General features: G+C 46.3%; 1 protein-coding gene across 8 annotated transcripts in view; it reads right to left on the reverse strand.

Annotated features, from left to right (window-relative positions):
* Agap1 (ArfGAP with GTPase domain, ankyrin repeat and PH domain 1) overlaps window positions 1-24,321 on the reverse strand; it is a 457,719-nt gene that overhangs the window by 87,471 nt on the left and 345,927 nt on the right. For all 8 annotated transcript variants that reach the window (XM_057751814.1, XM_057751806.1, XM_057751796.1 and 5 more), the window contains one exon: window positions 23,719-23,880. In XM_057751814.1, the coding sequence (XP_057607797.1) occupies window positions 23,719-23,880 (162 nt within the window). The remainder of the gene's footprint in view (window positions 1-23,718; window positions 23,881-24,321) is intronic.

Below are 24,321 nucleotides of genomic sequence, written 5' to 3' on the forward strand. Positions count from 1 at the left end.
CCACCTGCAGGCAGACATGAGAGAAGGGATGATGGAGCATGCCAACACATTCTTTCCATTCCTCATGTGTCGAAAAAGCAGCATTTGAGGCAATGTTGGAAGCAGAATTTGTCTTCCACTGTCCCCCCCCCCCGCCCCCTGCCCCTCTCTCTCTAGCTACTGCTTATTCTGCAGAAGTCAGCTCCTACTGGCACAGGGTTGAGAGAATCTTCTCATTCTCTCCCATAGTCTCTGTTCACATTCCCCACACCTGGCTGTTTCTTGTGAAATCCTCACCCCAAATTCTAGGACTAAGCAAATATCACAGTATGACCTAAGTGTGCAAGCCCCACTTAGGATTGAGAAAAATCAGCAGAAGGAATGAGTGAGCACTTAGCGATTTGGGAGATTGTCAGAGCAATGGTGTTGCTAGCGGCAAACCAGGAGCCCTGTTCATGCTCAATCAAACTGTGCTGTACAATCTTTAGCAGAACACCCACTATAGACAATGCTCTGAAGGAGCCGTTAGTGGCTTCGAGACACTTAGCCTATGGAAGGAAAATTCTGTAACATATCTTCTACATGTATATGACCCCATTAATACAGAATGGGTCAACCTTCACCTCTCCAGATGTGCCTCCCTTCAGCTCTGTGCCTTCGGCTTCCCACTCTCTCCTCCCACGCCTGCAGGAATGCAGGGGTGGTTCCCTACTCCTGCCCTCTGCAGTGTACAAGGTACAGGCAAGTAAGAGACATTTGTAGGCCATTCACTGAACACGGCAGGCTACTGTCTTGTGGTGGTCAGGATGCAGCACCACAGAGATTCCAGGTACAATGCTGCAGGAGGCTGTACTCCTTTGGAAAGCGTCAGAGGATGGCCAATCGGTTCCTTGCCTTTCTCCGGGCTTCTGATGGTGGTCTCAGAATCCTTTGGCATTGTCTCATAACTGCATCATGCTTATCTACCCATCACTGCCATGTATCATAGACCTCTCCTTACTACCACTGTCTATAATCTTCTCTAGCACGAATAATGAGTTACAATGACCCTATTTCCAAGGAAACTGTACTCCCAGGGGCTAGGACACATCTCCTTGGAGGGGGTGCATTTAGTCTTTGATACACAGAGTTCAGCAGTCCTCCGTGATGTCCACACCATTCTTGTTTCTTGCCACCCATGGCTCACCTGGACACCTCCTCTTTAGAGGTTCCTCTGGAAACACAGCTGCATTAATCAGCACCCCAATGTGGGCACATGTCCTCACGCCACCTGCTACACTTGCTAAACTGTTGGCGCTCCCACTGCCATTCTTTCTTTTCCTCATCAAATACGTCCCAGAAGGACAGGAACATAAAGAGGCCAGTCTTGTCATGCTCCTTGAGGTCCTGAAAGAGCTGACACAGACCTCCTACAGCAGAGCTGTGAGGAACCTCTAGGAGGTGGTCTGGAGTGAGATGAAGCCCTACCCTTCCAACTAAGTAACTAAGTAACTAACTAACTTTCTTTTCCTCCCACATTACCTCTCTTTCTTTGACAGGGTCTTATGTTGCCCAGATTGGTCTGGATCTTACTATAAAGAAGAGGTTTGACCTCTTTAAAATGATATCTATTTATTGAGTGTGTGTATTCTGGGGGAGATGCCTGATACCTTTCTCTGTTGTTCTCTACTTTAGTTTTTTGAGGCAAGATCTAAGACTAAACTTGAAGCCCGCAATTTTGTCTAGGCTGACTGAACAGTGAGCCCCTGGATCCACCTGTCTCTGTTCTCCAACAGTGGGGTTCCAGGCGTGTGTGGCCATGCCTGGCTTTACATAGGTGCTGAGGATTTGAACTCAGGTCCTCTTACTTTCATAACAAATGATCTTACTCAGGAATCAGCTCAAAGGCCTCTGGACTTGCTCTTTCTGTCTCCAACTCCCAAGTTCTGGAATTACTACAGGAATGGGCCACACTCTCCAAACAGCCTTTCCTGCAGACTATCTGCCTTACTGGGGAGTTCTCACAAGTCTGTATTATTTTATAATTGGAAAGATAAAAATAAGAATGTAACCATGTGGCTGTCCAATGATCCAGAGACAGAGACTAGCCCAGAGGGATGTGTGTCCTGACAGACGCTGTAAATCTACAGCTGTAAACAAACTTGGGAAGGATACAGTAGGCAGGATGATACTGAAAATTGGCCTTAAGGTCTTACTTCTGACAGTAATTAGGATGAGGATCAATTGGCTGTTAGACAACTGCTAATTCGCAGCTATAAAACTCCATTCTTGGTATAGAAGGTTTATGTTTAGGCTCCCTGAAAGGATTAAGTCATTACATACAAATATGAGTGAAGTCAGAACACTGCCTGGCTTCATACCGCTCAGACGTGCCACCCCCTCCCCATTTAAGAAAGAACAAAGGTACAGACTCTGGACAACTTCAGGCTCCCTAACTGCTCATCACCAGCCACCAATGTCATAATGACAACCAGACCATGATGACTGTTGTGAAACCAACAGCATTCCTGCCACCAGCATTATCATCACTGTCAAAGCCACCAGTGACTATCATCACTGTCATCACCACTACCACCTCCACCATCATCACCTCTCCCACCTCCACCATCATCACCTCTACCTCTACCATCATCACTACCACCTGCACCATCATCACCACCACCACCTCCACCATCATCACCTCTACCTCCACCATCACCACCACCACCTCCACCATCATCACCTCTACCTCCACCATCATCACTACCACCTCCACCATCATCACCACTTCTTAGTCACATGACTACAATCACCATCAACCATATTACTAACATCAGCAATACCATCACCATTGTCACTAACTTGTGCTAAGCAGAGCACAACACTGAGAACTTAGTACAGCTGCCTCTCGTTCAGTTTCCACAGCGAATTGCTCTCCTATCTATCTTTCCATCAGGGATGGAAGGACCAGCCGAAGTCTCCATCGCTTTGCTGCGGTGAAGCTGGCTCGGGGCTCAGCCAGACTCCAGAGTCCATGGGCTCAGCATCTCTACACTTGCATTCTCACTGCTCCTGGGGCCAGATGTCCACAAAGCCCTAGATATTCTCCAGTCCTCCCTCTCGGGTTTCTCCACGCACTGTCAACAGCACAGACCTTACTAAGCACTCATCCCAAATGAAGCCTCTACTATCCACATCAGAGAAGGGCTGTGACTCGAGGCAGTGCAAGCTACTGGCTTTATTAGCCGGAGCTGATGTTCTCCCTCTACTGTCGGAGCTGGCGTTCTCTGTTAAACAGGTGGAGGTGCTGGACGGTGGCAGTGACCAGTCACACTAAACATCCTAGTTTGTCCAACCTGTTAACACTGTCAGTTCCTGACTGAACCTGGGCGCTCTCTTTGAAGGTACAATTCCTCTACGAGGGGCAGAGAGAGTATAATTAAAGGAGCACACTGGAACTTTCCATCTGGGATGACTTTGAGTCTTGTAGTCACCAAGAGTTGTTACTTTATCTGGGACACTGTATGTCGTGGGGAGTCTGGGTGGCTTGGAAGTTATGAAGACCATCTTTTCTTAAACAGTGGAGCTGATGCCTTAGAAGAGGTTGGCCTGATCAGCCAGAGACACACCGAGATGAAGAGATACTATGACAAATCCGAGGGCAGCATAGAAAAGTCTTTGGAAGCATTAGAAACACAACACACAGCAATTTAATAAATTATGTCAAGCTATTTCAAAGTCTGTACATTACAGCAAAGGTAGTAGCTTTCCTTTCCTTTGGGGGCTGCATTCCAGGACCTGCAGGACACACCTGAAGTGTCAATAATAGTAGACTGTGTATCTGCTGTTTTTTCCTGTACACAAACGCAGATGCTAAACATAAATGTCTAAATCAAGCAATGCTAACAATAACTAATAATAAACTAAAACTACACAGCAATGAAACGGTGGTAACCTTCACTCTTGCATTTGAGGCTACATAAACGATGTGCACACAAGCACCCAGATGTGGTGGCAATGTCTGTGAGAACTGTGATGGCTGGGTGGGTGGCAGATAGGAGGTGGCGCTGCTGTACACATGTTCATTTATGTTTGGGCTGGATAAAACAGGATTTTATCATGCTGCTAGGAAAAGGGCATAATTAAAAACTTATAAATTTATTACAAATGTTCTGTATTTCAGCATTTTCAAAATGAAAAATCACAGATATAGGATCCATACACACTGAACACAAACGCACACTCATTCCAAAATGACCCCAGACCTTAGCTGTTTCTTCTCCTCTCCCACCTTCAGTTGGCAGCAGCATTATCATTTCTCTCCACTGACATTTATTTGGGTGGAAGGCAAATGTTGATAACCAGCGTCTCTCACTAGTTCCCAATGAAAAGAAATACAAGCGCCCAGCGATGGCCACACTTCACACCACTCTGAAACGACTGTCTCCTGGCCAATCACTGTATGAATATACGCTTACTTCCGGCTACACTACGGAATCCTAGACTAGACCTTGACATTTGCCTTAGTTTCTTTCTGTTGCTGGGATCAACACCATAACTAAAGCAACTTGGAGTGGAAAGGATTAATTTGGCTTTTCTTTCCACATCACAGTTCATCATTGAGGGAAGTCAGGGCAGGAACTCAAGCAGATCCGGATGGCAACAGTTGATGCAGAGGGCATGGAGGAACACTGCTTACTGGTGCTTCCCATGGCTTGCTCAGTCTGCTTTCTTATATCATTTAGGCCTATGGATTCAGTGATGGCATGGCCCCAGTGGGCTGGACCTTCTGACATCAGCCTTCATCAAGAAAATGACCACCAGATTTGCCTACAGGCAATCTGATGAATGCATTTTTTCACTAGAGGTTCTTCTTCCTAGATAACTCTAACTCATGCCAAGATGACAAACCAAAAGCTAGCTGGGCCATCTCTGAAGGTCATCATGTGTAGGCTGGGAGTCGTGTCACTGTCCTCCTTCATCCTCCAGACACACCAGACTCTGTGAGGAACAACCAGGCCACTACTAGCTGATGCTGCTTCCAATGTGTTAGGAACTAGAGGGCACCTCTCCAATCAAGATGGCTGCCATACAAATCAAAGGGCAAAAATATTAGAGGGTCCAAGAGAAGGTAAATGAATTTGCTCTTCTCAGGCTAGTGCAGGGCAAGCTAGGTGTGCTGGTGCTCACACGCAATCCCATCACTCAGGAGGCTAAGGCAGGAGGACAGAGAGTGTGAGCCTAATCTGGATTACAGTGTAAGACCCTGGCACAAAACATCGCACATGCCAAATACTGCAGAAATGAACTATGTTAGAGCCCAACTTTAAGGATTCAAAACATGCCTGTTAATTCTTCACTCTACTCTGCTGTGCGAGGGACAGCAGGTGGTGAGGTCAGAGGGTTCTGTGAGAGAGGAAGGCAGCAGCAGACTGTCTGCTCATGTGCAGGTGTGATGCGCCACCCGACCAGCAGCAGCGGCAGCATGCAGTTGTTAACCATGGATGACTAAGTGGCAATACTCCTACTAATCATTTATTGAATAATGAAAACGACACAACTGATAAAAGGTTTCAATTTTGAGAAAAATGATTTATCGTCTTTCAGTTTACTGGCACTGCTATTTGTGTGACAAACGGCTGGAGAGATCCCAGTTAATCTCTGTGCATCTCCAAGCCTGCTGTGGAGACTTCAGAGCACACAACCAAACAATCAGGAATGGCTAATGATACCGTTCTGAGGCTGGGAGGGCTGAAGCTGGTCTTTCATCAAGGCTGATCTCCAAATCAATTTGCACAAAGGATTTTTGGGGGCCGAGTGAGAGAAAGAGCAATAGCCCCAAAGGAAGTAAAACAGAACCATCAGTAGGATCAGAGTGCAGGTGACTTCCGGTTTGTTCTGTAGAGCTCACCCATCTCTGTGGCAAAATCTAACCAGCAGTGTCAAATTTTGTCTGTCTGTCCCAAGGGAAGGCAGAGCTTTGGGGCACTATAAAATGCCTCTACAACCCGTTATCTTACTAGGGGAAGGTGATGGTTTACTTTAACTGAGGCTTAAAGGACTAGCAATACTCCCAACACCACGTCTTCCCCCGCACACGATGTATCTTGTTCTAGTGCTGGAAAAAAAGAGTCAAATATATTCATCATGATCTGAGAAATTCATGGGACATGGACTTCTTGCTCTCTTGCCTCCTGTGTGGTGCCTGAACACCACGATGAGAGAAGACGGGGCTGAACTAAGAAGGGTGATGTTAGGACGGTCAAGTGCTGGCTTGCGAGAGAGGAAACTCAATGTACATGGTGATGGTGATGGTAATGAACTTCTCGGAACCCAGAAAGAACAAGTCTCATGTCACACAGGTGTCCCCCATGAGGACCAGCACCAAAGGCTTCATCTGCACGACAAGAAGGAACCTTGAGGTATGCCTTACAAACTGCACACACCTCCATCACGCTGCATGAGAACAGCAGGAAACACCTCCGTGTGCTGCCAACTTGAAGGGATGCAGGAAAACACGCAGAATAAGATAGACACCACTAAAAACAGAGTTGGGCACATTGGGGATATGTTGTCTTGCTGAAATAAAAACTACATGGTAATTTCAAAGACCAAACTTAGAAGCGTGTTTTGTAACTTGGGGTGATACAGAACGGGAGCTTGCGCCTAGAGTCTTGTCAAGCAGAAGGCTGGGGCAGTCAGCTGGGTGCCAGTGGAAGGCTTGTGCTGCGAAGGTCTACTGTGTCCCACTTCACTCTCTAGTGCAGTGACAAACACCAGAACCAAAAGCAACTTGGGAGGAAGAAGTCTATTTCAGTTTACAGTCCACTGGGAAGGGAATTTAGGGCAGGAACTCAAGTGAGGAACCTGGATGCAGGAACTGAAGCAGAGGCCAGCCATGAAGGAACGCTGCCTACTGACTTGCTCCCCATGGCCTGCACAGCTACCTTTCTTATACAACCCCAGGCAATCTGTCAAGAGATAGTAACGCCCATGGTGGGCTGGGCCCTCTCACATCAATCATTAATCAAGAAAAAAAAAAAATACCCCCACAGACTTGCCTACAGGCCAATCTGATGAAGGCGTTTTCTCAACTGAAGTTCCCTCTTCCCAGATGACTTTGAGCTTGTGTCAGGCTGACAGGAACTAACTAGGACACAGGGGAAACATAAGGTCCTCACGGCACCCCAACATGGGAAAGCACTCACCCAGGACCTATGCACCTTACTCGAGAATGTGGATCTTAAACTAATGAAGTTCCACTTGCTCACCAGCCAGCACATGGGAAACAAAAGGTCTCCACACCTTCCCTTTACGCTGTAGAACTAAGAGAGAGGTCTCTGCACCTTCCCCCATGCTGTAGGACCAAGTAACAAAAAGTGTAGTCTTCAGCTGCTGCAACATTTCCTAAGCATGTAAAACTTTTTATTTCAGGTCTTGCTGGATTTTGTGTTTGGCTTATGTCACCAAAATTCACATTAAAGAGAAGAAATAGTTAGAAATCAATTTAGCTTCTTGGGGAAGGGGAGCTGCTCTCCCTCCTCTAAGAGCTGGTGTTTGCCAGGATGCCAGGAAGCACAAGGCTAGTCTGCTTCTTCAGATTTTCTTTCCCTCCTTTTTTTTTTAATTTTTAAAAAAATGTTATTTGAGTCAAGATCTCATGTAGCACAGGCTGGTCTTGAACTTCCTATGTAGTTGAGGATGACCCTAAACTCCTGGTTTCCTACCTCTCTCTCATAAATGCTGGGATTACAGACTGTACCATTATCTCTGGCTACTGTTAGATTTCCGGTCTCATAATGGATGAGACTGACTGTGGCACATATATAACACAAGGACGTCCTCACAAAGTGATGGTCACCCATACTGTGAGGTCCAACTTGAGACTCAGAGGAGATCCCTGTGCCCCTCCTTTAAAATCCTGTATTTGATAACATGACTCTCAGCTAAACTTATTTTCAGGCTATACATACTGAATGCAGGGGTGAGAGAGAGAGAGAGAGAGAGAGAGAGAGAGAGAGAGAGAGAGAGAGAGAGAAAGAGAGAGAGAGACAGAAGCCTCCTCTTCAGGGATGCAGCCGGGGATATTGTGGGGAATGTGTGCGGTACCCTGAAGAGTATCAGCTGATGCTATTGCTCACCCACAGACCTTCATGGCCAGTACGATCTGTATGCATATGTGGAGAAACCTGACCAGCTACCTCACCAGGAAGTGGAGCAGGGGCTCCTGGCCGAGGCTCGCAGCTACCAGAGAGCATCTTCCTGTCACGGCTGCTGCTGTTGCCTTGTGCCCTGATCTGCTATGGCTACCTGCCTGTCTACACAGGCTGAATCCTCTAGGAAATGAGCACAGCTGCTGAGCAGACTCACCGGGACCTGAATGGCAATAGAGAAGTCTGGATACTTCACAATGATGGCTGACTCACAACTCATAGCTGACGTTACCGGAGACATTTAGAGGCCAAGAATTTTCCAAAGCCAGGGCAAAGAGAAAAGATAAAACCCTTACAGGACATACAGCAGCAAAAGAGCAATCTCTTCTTCAATAGTCTAAGGGATTGCAGAGTGTAATGTGTTAATTGCCCGTGAAACGAGATAACCTTGTGTAATGGCTTCATCTTCTGAGTACTGAGATTGACAATGATCAGCAGAAGATGCTTGCCACTTTCCCAATTGTTGGAAAACCCTGACCTAATTTCCCAAGCTCCAAAAATTATCCCACGTGGAATAAAATCACTTAAAAACTTCTCCGGACTCTTTCTTCTTTATTTGAAACTGTTTGAGTAAGAACATGTATTCCTTACACACCCCCTGGACGAAACGGTTCTCTGCACCAGTTTCTTAAAACTACACAAGCTTCTGACTTCTCATGTTGTTTGGACATCATAAGCCCTGTGAGCACCAGTGTGTAGCTACAGATCATGAAGAAGGCAGAGGGTACTGAAAATGTCTTTATGCCGACCCCTTAAAGAATGGAGAAACATGAACTGCAGACATTCTTTAAAAATGTATCTCCTTACATCCCCAGAGGACAGTCACAACACTGAAATGAAGTGTGATGTTTGAAACCTTAGCCGTCAACCTGATGGGAGTCAGATCACCCATGAGATACATCTCTATGTGCACCGAGGAGGATGTTTCTGGGGTGTATGTCTAGGTGTGATAGCTAGTTCTGTCCACTTGACACAGCTAGAGTGTCTCAGAAGAGGGACCTGCTGCAGGATGGCTGCTTGGCCATTTGTTTGTTTGCTGACTGCCCAGACTCCCGAAATAATCACACAGAAACATATTAATTAAATCATTGCTTGGCCCATTAGTTCTAAGTTCTTATTGGCTAGCTCTTACATATTAATTTAACCAATTTCTATTAATCTGTATATTGCCATGAGGTTGTGGTTTACCAGCAAAGTTTTAGCGCCTGTCTCCAGTGGCGGCCACATGGCTTCTCTCTACTCTGCCTTCTTGTTCCCAGCATTCAGTTTAGTTTTCCCCACCTAGCTCTATTCTACCCTAGCACAGGCCTAAGACAGTTTCTTCATTAACCAATGGTTATTCACAGCATACAGAGTGGAATCCCACATCAGGAACTCTCAATTGAGAAAATGCTTCCATCAGATCAGCCCATAGGCATTTTCTTGATTGATGTGGGAGGATGCAGCTCACTATGGGCAGTGCCAACCCTAGACAGGTCACCCTAGGTAGTATAAAAAGGGAATTGAGCAAACCACGGGGAGTAAGTCAGAAAGGTGGTACTCCTCCATGGCCTCTACTTTAATCCTGCCTCTATGTTCCTGTCCTGATTTCTTTGGGTAACTGACTGTAAGATGTAAATTGAAATAAACTCCTTCTTCCCAAGTTGCTTTTGGTTCCGCTTATTGAAGCAATAGAAACCTATCTAGGGCAGGCAAGCCCACTAACCTTGAGTGTGGTGGCAACACCGCATGAGCTGGAATCTGAGGCCTAATGAAAAGGAGAAATTGAAGGGTGCAAAGATGGCTCAGAGGTTAAGAGCACTGGATAGTCTTGCAAAAGACCAAAGTTTGGTTTCCAGTGTCCACATGGTAGCAACAAAGGAGCCTCGACTGTCTCACACAGAGATGGAATGGGGAGAGGAGAAGAGAGGCTTTGACTACAAATGCCTGGGAGTTTCCTTCTGACCCACTGCTACCTTAGGGGAGTATGATCATTACATTTTTAGGACATGAATGTTTACAATTCATAGGAAACCTGCTCACAAGAGCTTCTGCAATTCCATACTACTGAAAAAAAAAAGCAAAAGAGGAAAATTTAAAGAATGAGGAGAAACCAAAAAAGAGTAAAAAAGCTCTGTGCATGGGGAACACGGGGTCAGTTCTAAAGACGACGCTGGACTCAGAGATGTAGCCTGGTATGTGCCCTCAAGTTTGAGCCTGCCCGACAGAGGCCCAGCTGGTGCTTCCCAGTGATGGAGTTTCTCTCCAGCTGTGACTGGCTGGCCCTAATACCAAGCTCTCCCCTCCTTTCCTACCAGTGCTTCCTTCTTCCCCAGGAGCTCCTCCCAGCCCCAGCATCCTGGATGGTTTCCCAGAATCTGGTTGATCATGACAAGAAGGTGTGTTCTCATCGTCTCTTTCCCTCCCTCCCTCTCAGTTAACTACATCTCTGAAGACCTTGGGGGCTACAGAAAGCAACCCCAATAAGGTTCTTCAAGTATTCACGGGTTCTGATAGGGAGGAGTATTCAATGTAGCCATGGGTTCTAATAAGGAGGAGTATTCAATGTATTCATGGGTTCTGATAGGGAGAAGTATTCAATGTATCCATGGGTTCTGATAGGGAGGAGTATTCAATGTATCCATGGGTTCTAATAAGGAGGAATATTCAATGTAGCCATGGGTTCTGATGGCGAGGAGTATTCAATGTATCCACGGGTTCTGAAAGGGAGGAATATTCAACATATCCATGGGTTCTGATAGGGAGAAGTATTCAATGTATTCATGGGCTCTAATAAGGAGGAATATTCAATGTAGCCATGGGTTCTAATAAGGAGGAGTATTCAATGTAGCCATGGGCTCTAATAAGGAGGAATATTCAATGTATTCATGGGTTCTGATAGGGAGGAATAATCAATGTATTCATGGGTTCTAATAAGGAGGAATATTCAATGTATTCATGGGTTCTGACAGGGAGGAGTATTCAATGTATTCACAGGTTCTGACAGGGAGGAATATTCAATGTATCCAGGGTTCTGATAGGAAGAAATATTCAATGAAGTAATTTTTAGTTTTTTTTGAAATGAAGGCAGGAGTCACATCTGGCCTAAAAACCCATGCCTTTCAACTTGCCCTCAACTCTTTCGATAGAATAGCCCCCAAGAGACCCACTCCGAGCAAACTCACAGATATAATAACTGTAGCCCTCTTGTTGGAAGGAACCTGGTCACCCGTTAAAGACAGATTGGAGCCAATCATGAAGAGATGGCTCCTGTCACATGGTGGCAGGGTAGGGATAGGGGCATAGGGTTGGCTGTTTCCTCCCTTCCATGATTTGGCTGATGAATATTCCATGCCCCATCCCTGAGCCTGGGATGGCAAGGGAAGAAAGCAGCTAGACACATCTATTTTTAGTCTCCCCACTCACCAGCAAGGACAACCAAACATACTCAGGCATTTATGAAGATAAACAGCTACACCACGGAGGCTTCCTGTAGCCAGGTGGGTCTTATACCAACCTTCCAGCTCAGGTCATGCCACTAGCGGTCCCTGAAAGACTAACGTGATGCTAAGAGGAAAATAGCTAACAGATCTCAAACCGCACAGCTGGGCTGCGGGAATTCCAGTACTGTTGTAAGAGCTGTTCAGCATTCGCATAGCAACTGTTCCCTCAGGTCTACCAGCTCTAATTCTCTTTAATTCTGGGAGCTGGATTCAACCATTGAGGTAAAATAACCCACATTTTGTCCATCTGCTGATACACAGTCGTGGGTCAAATTACATTTTTGAGCGATTGGCTATTAACTTATTAAAATGGAGGAGAACCATCCTTTTGATCATCCTTTCTTTGGTATGAACTGAATCCACAGAAGTGTGAGGTAAGGCAAGATCTGAAGGGAAGGGGCAAACGTGGCCTTCCCAAGAAGGGAAGGTCACCGTGGAGGCAGCTGGAAGCAGTAAGCAGAGCACTAGTGCATTCCTGCGTGGCTCTGAGGTGCTGCTTGCTATGTCTGTGGCCTTGAGCAAGTTAGTTAAAGTTTACGACCCTTGCTTTCCTCAGCTATAAAAACAGGCATAACGGCACCTACCTCGCAGGCTCCCAGGGATTATGGCAGGACACACAGTACTCATTTAGCAGTACTGCCTGGCACACAGCAAAGTTCAGCAACTCTGTGCAACCCTACCGCTAACGGAGTGTCAACCGACTTTTCACTTTGTGACTGCTTTTCTCAGTTAAAGAGGTATCAGCAAATTGAAATTCTGATAGGACATTATTTTACTTTCTGGTAGTTTCTCCCAGGGCAGGTTTGGGAGCTGCGCCTAGAGTACAGCATGGCTTTTCCCGCGCTGACTGAAGAGGACAGCAATTCTCACCTGCAGATACCATGAAAGACCAAATGAAAATCAAGTAGTAAAAGAACAAAGCTTCCAATTTATCTCATTAGGAAGAGCCAAATCAAGTTATTGAAATACCCAGCGGAGCAAGCAGGGCTCTTAGTTCACACATCAGCTCGGTGACTGGAGGCTCCCAGACACCACGCTTTCGGTGACTTCAAAATATTTTCCAGACTACGCTACACTGATTATGTACTCTGCGGTGTCCAATTCTGTGCTCTTACACAAAAAAACATGAAAAGGAACTTTGAAATTCTCCTGCCTGACAGTTCTAGAATTATCTATAAGCCAAGAATCAGACAGAAGAATCTGACAGGAGGACGTGAAATTCTCGGTTCCTCAGTCCCCTAGACATGTGGTTGTTTGTTTAACTGCACGGTCTTAACACCAGGCAACACAGCACACTTGTTGGAAAACATTCCAAGCTGTCAAATATGCCTGGACCCCAGATAAAGCCAGAAAGACCACAATCCTTTGGGGCAAGAAGCAGCAAAACACATCTCAAACTAGCAAGGACAACATCTCCTTCTGCCATCGCCTAAAGGGTAGGCAACCCCGGCAAGGATAATTTACTCCCATCTCCCCGCAGAGCAAAGCATCTTCGGCACACTTTTAGGAGAAGGCAGACACTGATCCAGACATCACCTCAAAGCTGGTACCTGTCTCAAGGCCTGAGAGAAGTGGCCATGTGATCGAACCTATCCAGCATGCTCAATGCGCATGCTTGGAGGCAAACATGGCGAGGTGTCCCACATATTAGGAAACATTACATCATTAAGCAGAAATTAGATGAAAACGAAGGGAGCCTAAAAATTGACTAGGAGTTCAGATGCTCTAAACGGCTAATACGGCCATTTTTCACCTGAAGCCCTCTCCAAACGCAGTTTTGCTATTAAGCAAAACCCAAAGAAAGGTAATCAATTCCAACTAAAAAGCACTTATCCTGAAGACGGTGTATGCAAGGCACTTCAAACTCCTGGCTGCCTGCCAAAGCCAGACAACAGCCATCAATGTTCCTGCCTATCCGAGGAGCACAGGGGCCATGCATAATTGACTAGAAGATGGGCTAAAACTGTGCCCAATCAGTGTGTGATCAAAACCGCGTGGAATATTCAGCGCCACTTGATTACACGAGCCTCCGTCCTTTCACTCTCCTCGCGAAATCTCTTCAAGGTCCACAGTGCTGTAATAAGATCATTACTGTCAAGCGGTACGAATCGTGGGCAATGAGTCTTGGGATGGGGAGTCATACTTCACAAGCTCCCCTGGTCTCTCTCTCTCTCTTTTTGTATTTTACTGCATGCAGAGGCAGCGGGGCGACGAGGTGGCGGATAATGATCACATCACTGTGTGGTAACTAGAAAGGCACTTTTAAGAAAAAGCAGAGAGAAATCAGCTTAAGAGAAACTAAAACATTTCCCTTTGCTTTTTCCCCCCTTAAAAAATTAAATAGAATTAAACTGTGTGCAGTAGGCACTCTTCATGAACTCTGATATAAAGTCATTGCATGTAACCATTTGATAGATTTTCATACAGCACAAAGCCCATTACCCCACAGACAAATGGCCAATTTTCTCCATATCCTGCATACCGAAGAAGCCCCAGTTACGCCGTGTGTGCGCATGGCAATGCCAGCTGAAGTTTCCACCGTCCTCCCTTCTTTCATGGAGATGCGCCCATGGCGTCATACCTGATGCTTATTATTTGAGAAAAGGGTGTAGTTGAAAGGCAGGAAGATAGCTGCAGAGAGTGCAAACAAACTTCCAGCTCACCCTGAATTATGCCTTCTCTAAAGTACAAGTAAGACATCTCAATGAAACAAGAGGTCACCATTATCAGACCTGGAGCCAGGGCACACAGGTCTTCAATCAATACCTGAATCAGCAAAGCAGGACTTCTGTGAATGACAGAGAGCTCAACCAATCACTCCCTGCCCCCTGTAACTTCAAACTGTCCTTGAAATGCTCACTCCCTTCATCTAAAACAACAAACAGAACAAGTATTATCATCCCAAACAAAGATTGGTTATGTTAAGCCGGGAGGTGGTGGCGCACGCCTTTAATCCCAGCACTTGGGAGGCAGAGGCAGGTGGATCTCTGTGAGTTCGAGACCAGCCTGGTCTACAAGAGCTAGTTCCAGGACAGGCTCCAAAACCACAGAGAAACCCTGTCTCGAAAAACCAAAAAAAAAAAAAAAAATTGGTTATGTTTCCGAAGAAACGGCAAGAGACTACCTCCATAAGACAGTCGGTGTCTAATTCTGTAGGTTCTCACTGCCCACAAAGTAGCTGAGCAGTGAACTGGGACTTTATATCCGAGACGGCAAACACAGACAAGAAAAAGAAATCTTTGCACGGAAGCCAGGAAGAGACCCAGTTTGGAAAGGATTGTTCCCTAGTTTCAAGAGTTTGTGTTGAGGGGGGCAGAGGTTCTCAACTTGTGGGTTGAGACCTTTTCATAGGAGTTGCCTAAGAGCATAGAATATTTACATTACACAAATATTTATATTAGATTTATAACAGTAGCAAAATTACAGTAATGAAGTAGTAATAAAAATAATTTTATGATTGGGGGCCACCACAACATAATAAACTGTATTAAAGAGGTGTTGCATTAAGAAGGTTGAGAACCACTGCTCTAGGGTCTACGCCCAAGTGAATAACCAGGCACAAACACAGACTACCCTGACCCAGAGGTCTAACAGCCTCTAACCTCGGCCTCCACCTGTGTCTGGGGCACATCAGTGCTCTACTGACCCTAAAACAGGACTGCTTCCCCCATCCCCGACTACCCACAGGAATGACACGGCTCAGGGTAAAGATAGCCTCATTGTGGCTCAGGTCTGAGGATGTATCTTGACAATGGCTTTCATGATTTGGGAGGGGACCATGACGATCTGTTCAAAAGCTGTTGACCTGAGAGCTTATGAAACAGGGCAAGATGAGGTGCAGAAAGTAGGTGATGAATTATGCTGGGGAGAAAGTGGTAAGCAGAGGGATACCACCATGAGAGTCAACACTGCCTCTCCTCTAGATGTGACCATGGTCTCAGGGGTCACAACTTTATGGCTGAGTTAAGTGACAGCCACAGCACCTGAGGACCTCAAGGCAGATCCTGGCAGTGGAACGCCACAGACCCAGGGGCTCCCAGCTGGGCAGAGGAAAGCGTGTTATCACTGGGATAAAGTCCTTTAGAGGGATGCTGGAAGAGTACCTTCAAGTACAGGCAGACAGCTAGGTGTGGAGGCTTGCTGCATATCTGGTTTCCAAAGTGGAGTCTTGCAACTTGTGTTTGGTAAGGGTAAGTTTATTTTCATGTATGTCCAGGGACAGGCAGCTTGAACTGACCACTTGCCCTGTCACACTGCATCTCCTCGGGATGCTGAAAAGGCTCTAAGCCACCTCCTAGGACTGATCTCATTTTCACAGAACAGAATTCCCCTACATTCATGCTTTACGAGAGTAGACATTCCATGCTCTATCAAAGGCAATGGAGATACTGTGTTCCTTTGTGGAGTCTCCCAGGCAACCAGGATGTTTGGGTACCAGTAGTGCAGCACCAGCCCTTGCCTTCTCCTGTCTCCATTGCTGCACCTGCTCAGGGCAGGGAACCCCTTATCTAGTTTCCCACTCAATAACAAGCACAGCACTTGGCATCCAGTAGGTGCTCAATGGTTTCATGGTCCTGAGGCTAACCCTGTTAGTTTGTGTGGACTTATAAAAGGACCACAAATCCTCTCCTATTGGCAGGTTTGTCATGGTGTGAATCCTCTGTTCTGGCTTCCCCTGCTATAATCGACTCATCTTTGTTTACTTCCAACCTGCTGACTTCTACAAAGGATCTAAGAGCACTTACAGCTTGTGTGTGTTTGTGATGGCCAGACTCTACCCCGCAGGATGGCTTTTGAGTCAACTGTGTCCAATGCACAATGTCAACGTCTAGAGCAAGCTCAGCCCTACTCAGTTTCAGCAGGCTTGTTCTCTGGGAAGCTCGAGTGACTGCCTGAGGACTCTCTTTGAAAAGCCAATCCAGTGTGTGGGTAGTGAGTTCATCATGGCCTGTCGTGTCTCCTAGAACCCACAGCTTAAGCGTGGTAAGACCCTGTCAGCCTCTGACAGCCTTGGGCGGAGAATCAGAACCACTACATTTCTATGTTATCTTTGGGAGGATGGTGGGATTCTGGGTTACAGGCATGAAAATGGCTGCTGATTATGTAATCCCCACGCTGTTGATGATGAAGACATTACAGTCCCTTTCCTTTCAGGGCAGCTGCCAAAATTAGAGCAAGTAGACATAGAGAGGGCTGGTGAAATGTCCCCAAGGGAAGGAGGAGGAAACGGAGCGACAAGCAACAGCGTGCAAGACCTGTATGGTCGTCTCTCATGAAGATCCCAGGTCTTTAAACAACACAGTATGGGAGCACATGTGGTGTGGAATCACATCGTGTGCATCGCAGGTTCTGAGCCCTGACTTCTGTCAGTCACATGTATGCCATACATACCACTGTAACAAGACACCCACAAGCGTGTTCCGCTCTCCTAACAGAAGAAACACAGTGACCACCCACCTAATCATGCTAGGTAGGGCCTCCAGCTTATACGACACCCAGAGTGCATGACAATCAACACAGTCAAATGGCCAGAACTAAGTGCTGTTGTGTGCCTCAAGGTTATTTGCTGATAATCCTAAATAGAAAAAGCAACCACATGCCATGCACGCATAATTCTTTATCATCTCCGCAAAGTGCTTTCCAAAGCATCAACTGTAATCTACCCCAAGGTGACCAAGCTGAAGTATGCAGGAAAAAGCGATTTCTTTCCAGGTTTTTAAAGAACCACTGTGTACTAAATACAAAACTAAGTTCTACATGGACCAGATCAGCTTTCCCTCACACTTATCCTGGGCACGTGGCTATGCTTCTGGATGTCCACATCTTTCTTTAGCATTTCTCTGCCACCCTAGAGACGTACCATTTATAGCACATGTTTGTGACATATTAAGGTTCTGAACACCCTGGAGAATTTTAATTCCCAGTGTCTCCAATAGTGCCAAACCCATGTTTCCCCATGTTGATGGCTTAATATTTGGTGGGGAAAAAAAAAGACATGATACACAATTTCAGGGTCTTCTCCGGTGAATGAAGGAAAACCAAGTTGAAGGCAACCTTTGCAACTTTGGAGTTAATGGAATTTGTCAACAGTTTTGGGCCTCACCTCTGACTGCTCAGTGAGAGCAGTTGGGATGAGCAATTCATTTTCTACTGTAATGGAGCGGCCTGGTAGTGACTTACCTTGTCTAGGATAATCCTTTAATAGCCATTCAGAATCGACCACTCAATGGTTCAGTAGAAACCCAGAAAGCAGCGAAGGAATGAGATGAGAAGGATGAAATGAGTTCCTGTTGAGACCTTTTCTACAAAGCACTGTGAACCTGGGGGAGGTGGGGGGCAGCACCAGGAATTCTGCAGACCCTCTTGTATAATAAGAGTGGGTGCATTGAGACAGGTCCTGCATTTTAAAAAAAGATCTGTGCCACACAACTTCTAGATGTTCAGACCTATATGAAAGCCTGTGTCTTTCCGTGGAATCGGAGGAATTCAAGGAGGCTTTTCAGTATGCTCCACTCCTAGATTCAAAAGCTGTTTCACACACCTCAAAGCCTCGCTTTCTGCCTGGTGGAAAGAGTCTACGGCACAGAATCAAGAGACAGTTCTGTCACCCACCAGCGATCTGACCCTGGACAAGAAAGCCACTTAACCTCTCTCTACTTCAGCCTTTCACTGGGGAAACAGGGAAATTAGCACTTGATGCAAACTTGCATGAATGCTGTAAAACTAACGAGGACCACCAGACTTGGGGCCAGAGCAGGGCTCCCAGGCTGCGGCTTCCTTTCAGGAAGGATACATAGCCTCACCATTGGATGACAGTTAAGAAGGAATTCAGAAGGTGTCATCATAGACCTAGAGAATCCTCAGCCCCCAAGCCTTCCCAGGCACAGCCCTATAAGCTGGGTCCTGGCACTCTTAAGATGGTGCTAGCAGTCTTTCAGAACTCACAGTCCTCAACTGTGGCCTGACCAACCCTGCACCTCACCACAGTGCTGGGGCCATTGCTTCTTAGCACTGCTGGCTCTTAGCTTCCTTCTAACCCAAAGTCATCTCCTTGAGGCGTCCATGCAAGGGTCCCTCTGATACTACCTAGATTAGTCTGGGCCATGGAACCACTTGACAGTCACCTTCCATCAGCTGTGAATGCCCTAGATGACTGTTCTCTAGGTTACCAGGGGTTCATGACAAGGCGCAGTTCCTTTTCTACCCTTTCTAGGCTCCTCATTGGTCCATAAATATCAGATCTAAATGATACAACCAATTTTCTTAGTCTATACAATCATTCTCAACAAATAAAACTCAGTTGAAGATACAGACCACCACTGGTGTTTCCAATCAATGCTAGGGATAGTTCAGGGGATGGGACCATGTGAACATGAATGGGAACAGTTGTTACAGAGGAGGGATGGAGACTTTCCACTGTGCCGCCTGTGACACATATCCTACACTCAATGCTTTAGTTAGCAGAAATTTAAAAAAAAATCTGGGTTTTTCTGAACAAGAAACCATAGAGAAAAATTCATTTCAAAAGACCAGCCTGTATTTCCTCCTGTAACCTAATTACTGGCAGAACGTTAACTTTTGCTGAGGAAGAGTGTCACAGACTTGGGGGTGTGCACATTCGTGCTCATGTGGGAGGCTGAGCCCCGCACAGCAGCACCTGAGCTCCTGTCTGCAGGATGGTCATGCCCTTCACTGGCTTTGGCTGGAAGGCTCAGGTCTAGGGTATGTGCTCATGTTCCTCAGGGGCGTGTTAAAGGAAATGGCCACAATGGGAGAGGGTGAATCGCTGTCTTGACTTTGCCTCACCCTCCTCCAAGCACTCACAGGGCAGGGTTGGGGATGGAGTGAGCACTACACGACCTCCACATATTAGGATTCCTGTGATGTACATAGTTACTTTAAGAGCCTAGGAAGGGGCCTGAGCTCCCAAAATCCACTATATTAATCCCTAGATCTGACTGTCAAATCACCATGTTGGAGCCACAAATACAAAGACGTTTTACATTTCCTGCTTCTGTCACTTGCTACGTTCAGCTGATTCATTTTATTATTAGTTTTTAGATTAGCATACTATCATCAGGTTTCAACACAGCATCTGCACACATACATGTCAGTATTAAAAATCATAGCAGTTATTCTATGTAAGCTTGGTAAGGCATCTTCTGTCACGTGGCATAGACTGCATTGGTGCTCATCCCCAAGAAAGACTCGAGCGCAAGGGAGCTAGAGTGGCTGCTTCTGTCATGCTAAGGTGCCAGTCAGGCACTACTTCTGAAACTGAAGCAACATAAATATGCCATCTTTCAGTCTGCATTTCTGACTGCAAAAATTGCAGAGGGAAACACGCCAGGAAGTTGTGGAATAGCTCTTGCCATGCAGCTGGGGATGGCACCCAGGGACATGTAGCTAGTCCAAGGGCTCCAATGATAGGCAGCCTACCCCTTAGTGCTTCGAGGCTTCTGGTGTGAGGCATGTGGGGCCAGCAGCTCCAAGGCTCAGGCCTCTGGCCATTGGTATACTTGTACTGAGGACAGGGTGGAAGAGATGAGGAGTCAGGTAAGGTGCTCCCTTTACTCTTGCTACCATGGCTGTACTGCACCTGTTCCTCTAGGGAAGGTCACAGCATCTACCAGGGACACCTTCCTTCCTCCCTCCACCTCTTCTGCAGGCCCTTTCTCAAGTCTCCGGAGTCCCTTCGGTAGATCTGTAGTGACCAGCTTGAGCACACTATCTATCAGTTTTCCCCCTACGGTTCTGACTGAATTAGCTATCAGTGGGATTTTATCATTCTTACACTCTTAAAGTTGTAGTTGTCTGCTAAATTATGAAAGGCAGAAGGCAGAAAGTGCATCCAACTTCCTCACAGTGCCTTCTACAGCCCAGCTTCTTACACAGTCGACCCAGGACCCCAGATAACAGCCCACTCTGGGCTGCAGTGTTTACAGTGCACTCTTACAGAAATATAACAGACAAACAGAAAACAAAGACTTGGTATTTTCCTACAGTCATCTCCTCAGAGTGTCAGTATCAAATTAGTCTCTCTCTGAAATACACTGTGAGGCTGCTTGGTTTTAAAGGCTACCACTGGAGTTGCTGACTTGACTTCCATTAAAAATAAAATCATCAAATGCATTTTGGCTTGGGGTTGGGACAAAATTTCCAACAATTTTGGAAATGGCCCTACACATACTCTATTATTTTGTAGCATGTATTTATGAAGAGTGGTGGTCCAAGCCCTGATGATTATAAAATCAAAAAGAGTGAAAAATGTTGAAGATGCCCTATGCCTTGTGGTGTCTGGCATGCAGCCAGCTATTTATATGTTAGTGTCCTTGGAGGCCAGAAGAGGGCATTGGAGCTCTTGGAGCTGGCGTTGCATATGGCTGTGAGTCATCTAATGTGGGTGCTGGGGAACAGAACTCCGGTCCTCTAGAAGAGCAGCAAGTATTCTCTCTAGCCATCTCTCATGCCCCAGTTTTTTTTCAATAAGTGGTAAAAAATTAACATACGCAAGAGACTCATTTTAAAATACATTAATAATCTATCTCTTATTTATAGATATGAATATCTATGTTATATATCTTTAGACTTGGGGCCGCAAGCCCTTTTTTCCCAGTGGAAATGAGTCACAGAAAACGTTCAGAAGCTCTGTGCTATGGCACTGTGTGTATTGCAGATGGCAGCAATAAAACAAGAGGCTACAGGTAGACAGCACCTGAGGACCAGGAGTCAGCGCTGCACAGGTGTGAGGCACAGAAAACACACTAATTTTTTCTTTTTAAATTTTTAAAACTGTTTTACTGGTAGTGTTTTTATTTTACCGTTCATTTGTGCTTTGCCTGTATGATGTGTGAGGGGGGTTGGGTCCCCTGGAACTGGAGTTACAGATGGTTATGAGTCCCCACATGGGTGCTGGGAATTGAACCTGAGTCTTCTGAAAGAGCAGCCAGTGCTCTTACCTGCTGAGCCAGCTCTCCAGTCCCCACAAACACAGTCTCACATCAAACCAAGCACTGTTAACAGCAAGAGTTTAAACAACTGGCTTTAATTCTGGGGTCAACATGCTTGTTAGACTTCATGCAACTGTTATTTAAGGAATAGAGTCCTAAGGACCACAAATGGTGCTTCAACGGTAGAATAAAAGCACACAATCTGACTTTAGAAATGTACGTTGTGGGATGTACATATCCTGCACTCAGGAGGCTGAGGAAGGAGGATTGTGAGCTTGAGGCCAGCTCAGACTCCACAGTGAGACCCAGGTTCAAACAAACAAACCAAAGTTAAAAGATGGGAAAAACATCACCATAGACTAACAATAAACTACACTCCTCATAAAAATGACATAATGGCAGTGGGGCAAGTTAACACTTTCCAGGGAAAAACTATATAGATGACTTTGACATTATTAGAACTTATTTTCTATTATAAACTATCAGGGAACCGAGGGGTGGCCTCCGCAGACCCATCTGAAACTTCTGAATATGTGCCGCCCACTCATTCAGGCTTGCTTGAGACATTGCTGTGCTTTTCTAATCTATGTGCTTCTGTAGTGCCTGTATGCACACACATGTAGGGGACACAGGGCATCGTTCCTCAGACACTATACACCGCTTTTTGTTTTTTCCTTGTTTTGGAAGTAGGGTCTCTCACTGGTTTGGAAGTTACCAAAACAGACTAGGGCAGCCTGCCAGTAAACGCCAGGGATCGCCTGTCTCTACCTCCCTGGTGCTGGGTGGTGGTGGTGGAGGTATCATCATGCCTCGCTTATTTAGGTGAGTTCTGGTGCTCAAACTCAATTCCCCATATTTAGAAGGCAAGCACTACAGAGCCATCTCCCAAAGCTGACTTCTTTTTGTCTGCTAGGACAGACCCACCCTGACCCAGCTTGATGGTACACTATTACACAGCACCCACCAGATGACCCCACAGGCTCAGAAAGTCAGCAAAGGTCACTTTCCAGATTCCTTCCACCTCCCCAGTGGCTGGGCACACTACCGATGGCTTCCACAGGCTTGATCTTACAGTTTTATGCACAGATCGCATGTGGGTAACGGAAACGCACGTAAGCAGCTGTGTGTGGAGAGAACTGGCCATCCGCTGTGCTATGACATTAAGAACAAACACCATTTGGAAATATGTGACATGTTCTAAGATGCTTCTCTGTTACATGACATGCACTTTAAAACACTCGTTAGGGAAAATCTTGCTTGGATCTATAGGCTGGAGGTTAGATGGGTGGCAAGGCTACCATCTTGTCCCAACCTTTCCTTGGGGCAGGTTGGAGTTGACATCGGCTGGAGGCTCTTGATGAGGTCTCAATAACTCTCAGTATCTGAGCAGAACCTTTTCTGGCAGGACGAGAAGTGACATCTAGCTCAGTGTTGCACCCTTCAGTGTCAGCTTCTATGACCGCTGACATGGAAGAATCATCCTTATTTATCCCCAAAATAAGAAAACTGGTCTTCTGCTGGGGACAGAAGCTGCTGGGGACAGAACCAAGTGAACCTTGGTCCTGCAAGAAACCCCAAGCTGCAAGGCTCTGGACCCCAGCCTCCTCATGTCACCTAAAACAACACAGCCTACCTCACAAATGATGGGGCACCCTGCTGAGCCCTACCGGTCCTTGTTGATTGCTATGTGCTCACAAAGCTGCCCTTCCCTATTAGGAGTAGCATCTTGCAATCCACAGTTCTGGACAAACCAGGAGAATATTGAGAAAAAGTTTGGCAGACAAGGAAAGAGAAAGGCTCTGAAGGACAGGGCAGTCTCAAGATGAACTCTGCTATTGTCCATCTCAGTAACAAACCTTGGTGCTAATGCAACAATGTTTGGAACTGTTGGTTTTCTTTTGAGTACTTCTGAAGCTTAGTTACATTCATGATTTTCATTTTGTGTGTGTGTGTGTATATTTACTTATCTCAACATGCATGTATGGAATAAAAAAAGTTCACTTGCAGGAGCCACTTCAGAAAATCCACATCTGGCATCAGGTAAATAGCGGACTTCACGAGCAAGGCCATTTTCCACAGTGCAGATGCTCACCCTGGCAGCCTGGGGACCCTTACCTTCAGCGGTGCCCGAGAGCCCGTCAGCCTTGAAGTTGCTGGTACTTTTCTTCCTCCGGTGTTTCTTTCTGTTGGCGTGGGGGGAAGGGGGCGGGTCAAGCTTGGGGCTGGTGCTGCTGGAGATACTTGGGCTGGAACACACCGAGTCACCCAGCCCCGTGTCTGCAACCGAATCAGAAAAGGCAAAAGAATGCAAAAGTGAGCTTGGAGCACACAGCAAAGAAAAGGAGGCAAAAACCCACTCAAGCAACATCCTCCAGCATTAACATGTGAGATCTTTCCAAAGACACCTGTGCACAACGTGGCTGGGCGGGCGGCCGGGGGCTCCAGCAGTGAACAGATCTAAGCACTTTTGCCATGTGCACCTCCCAGCCCAAAGCAGGCACTGGAAATCCTCTGCTTCCAGCCACTGGACTCCTGAAACCTCAGACCCACACCCATGACATCAGTGGCAGCAGGACAGAGGACCTCGGATTCTCAGTGTTTCCTTTCTTTCCCTTACGGACTCTCATTTACCAGGAATGAGATACTAACATGCACAAACTGTCCTGAGTGGGTGTGACATTTCATACAAAGGGGGAAAAAATTCCTGATCTTCTTCTC

Source organism: Chionomys nivalis, chromosome 2, assembly GCF_950005125.1.
Source record: "Chionomys nivalis chromosome 2, mChiNiv1.1, whole genome shotgun sequence".
Classification (NCBI taxonomy): Eukaryota; Metazoa; Chordata; class Mammalia; order Rodentia; family Cricetidae; genus Chionomys; species Chionomys nivalis.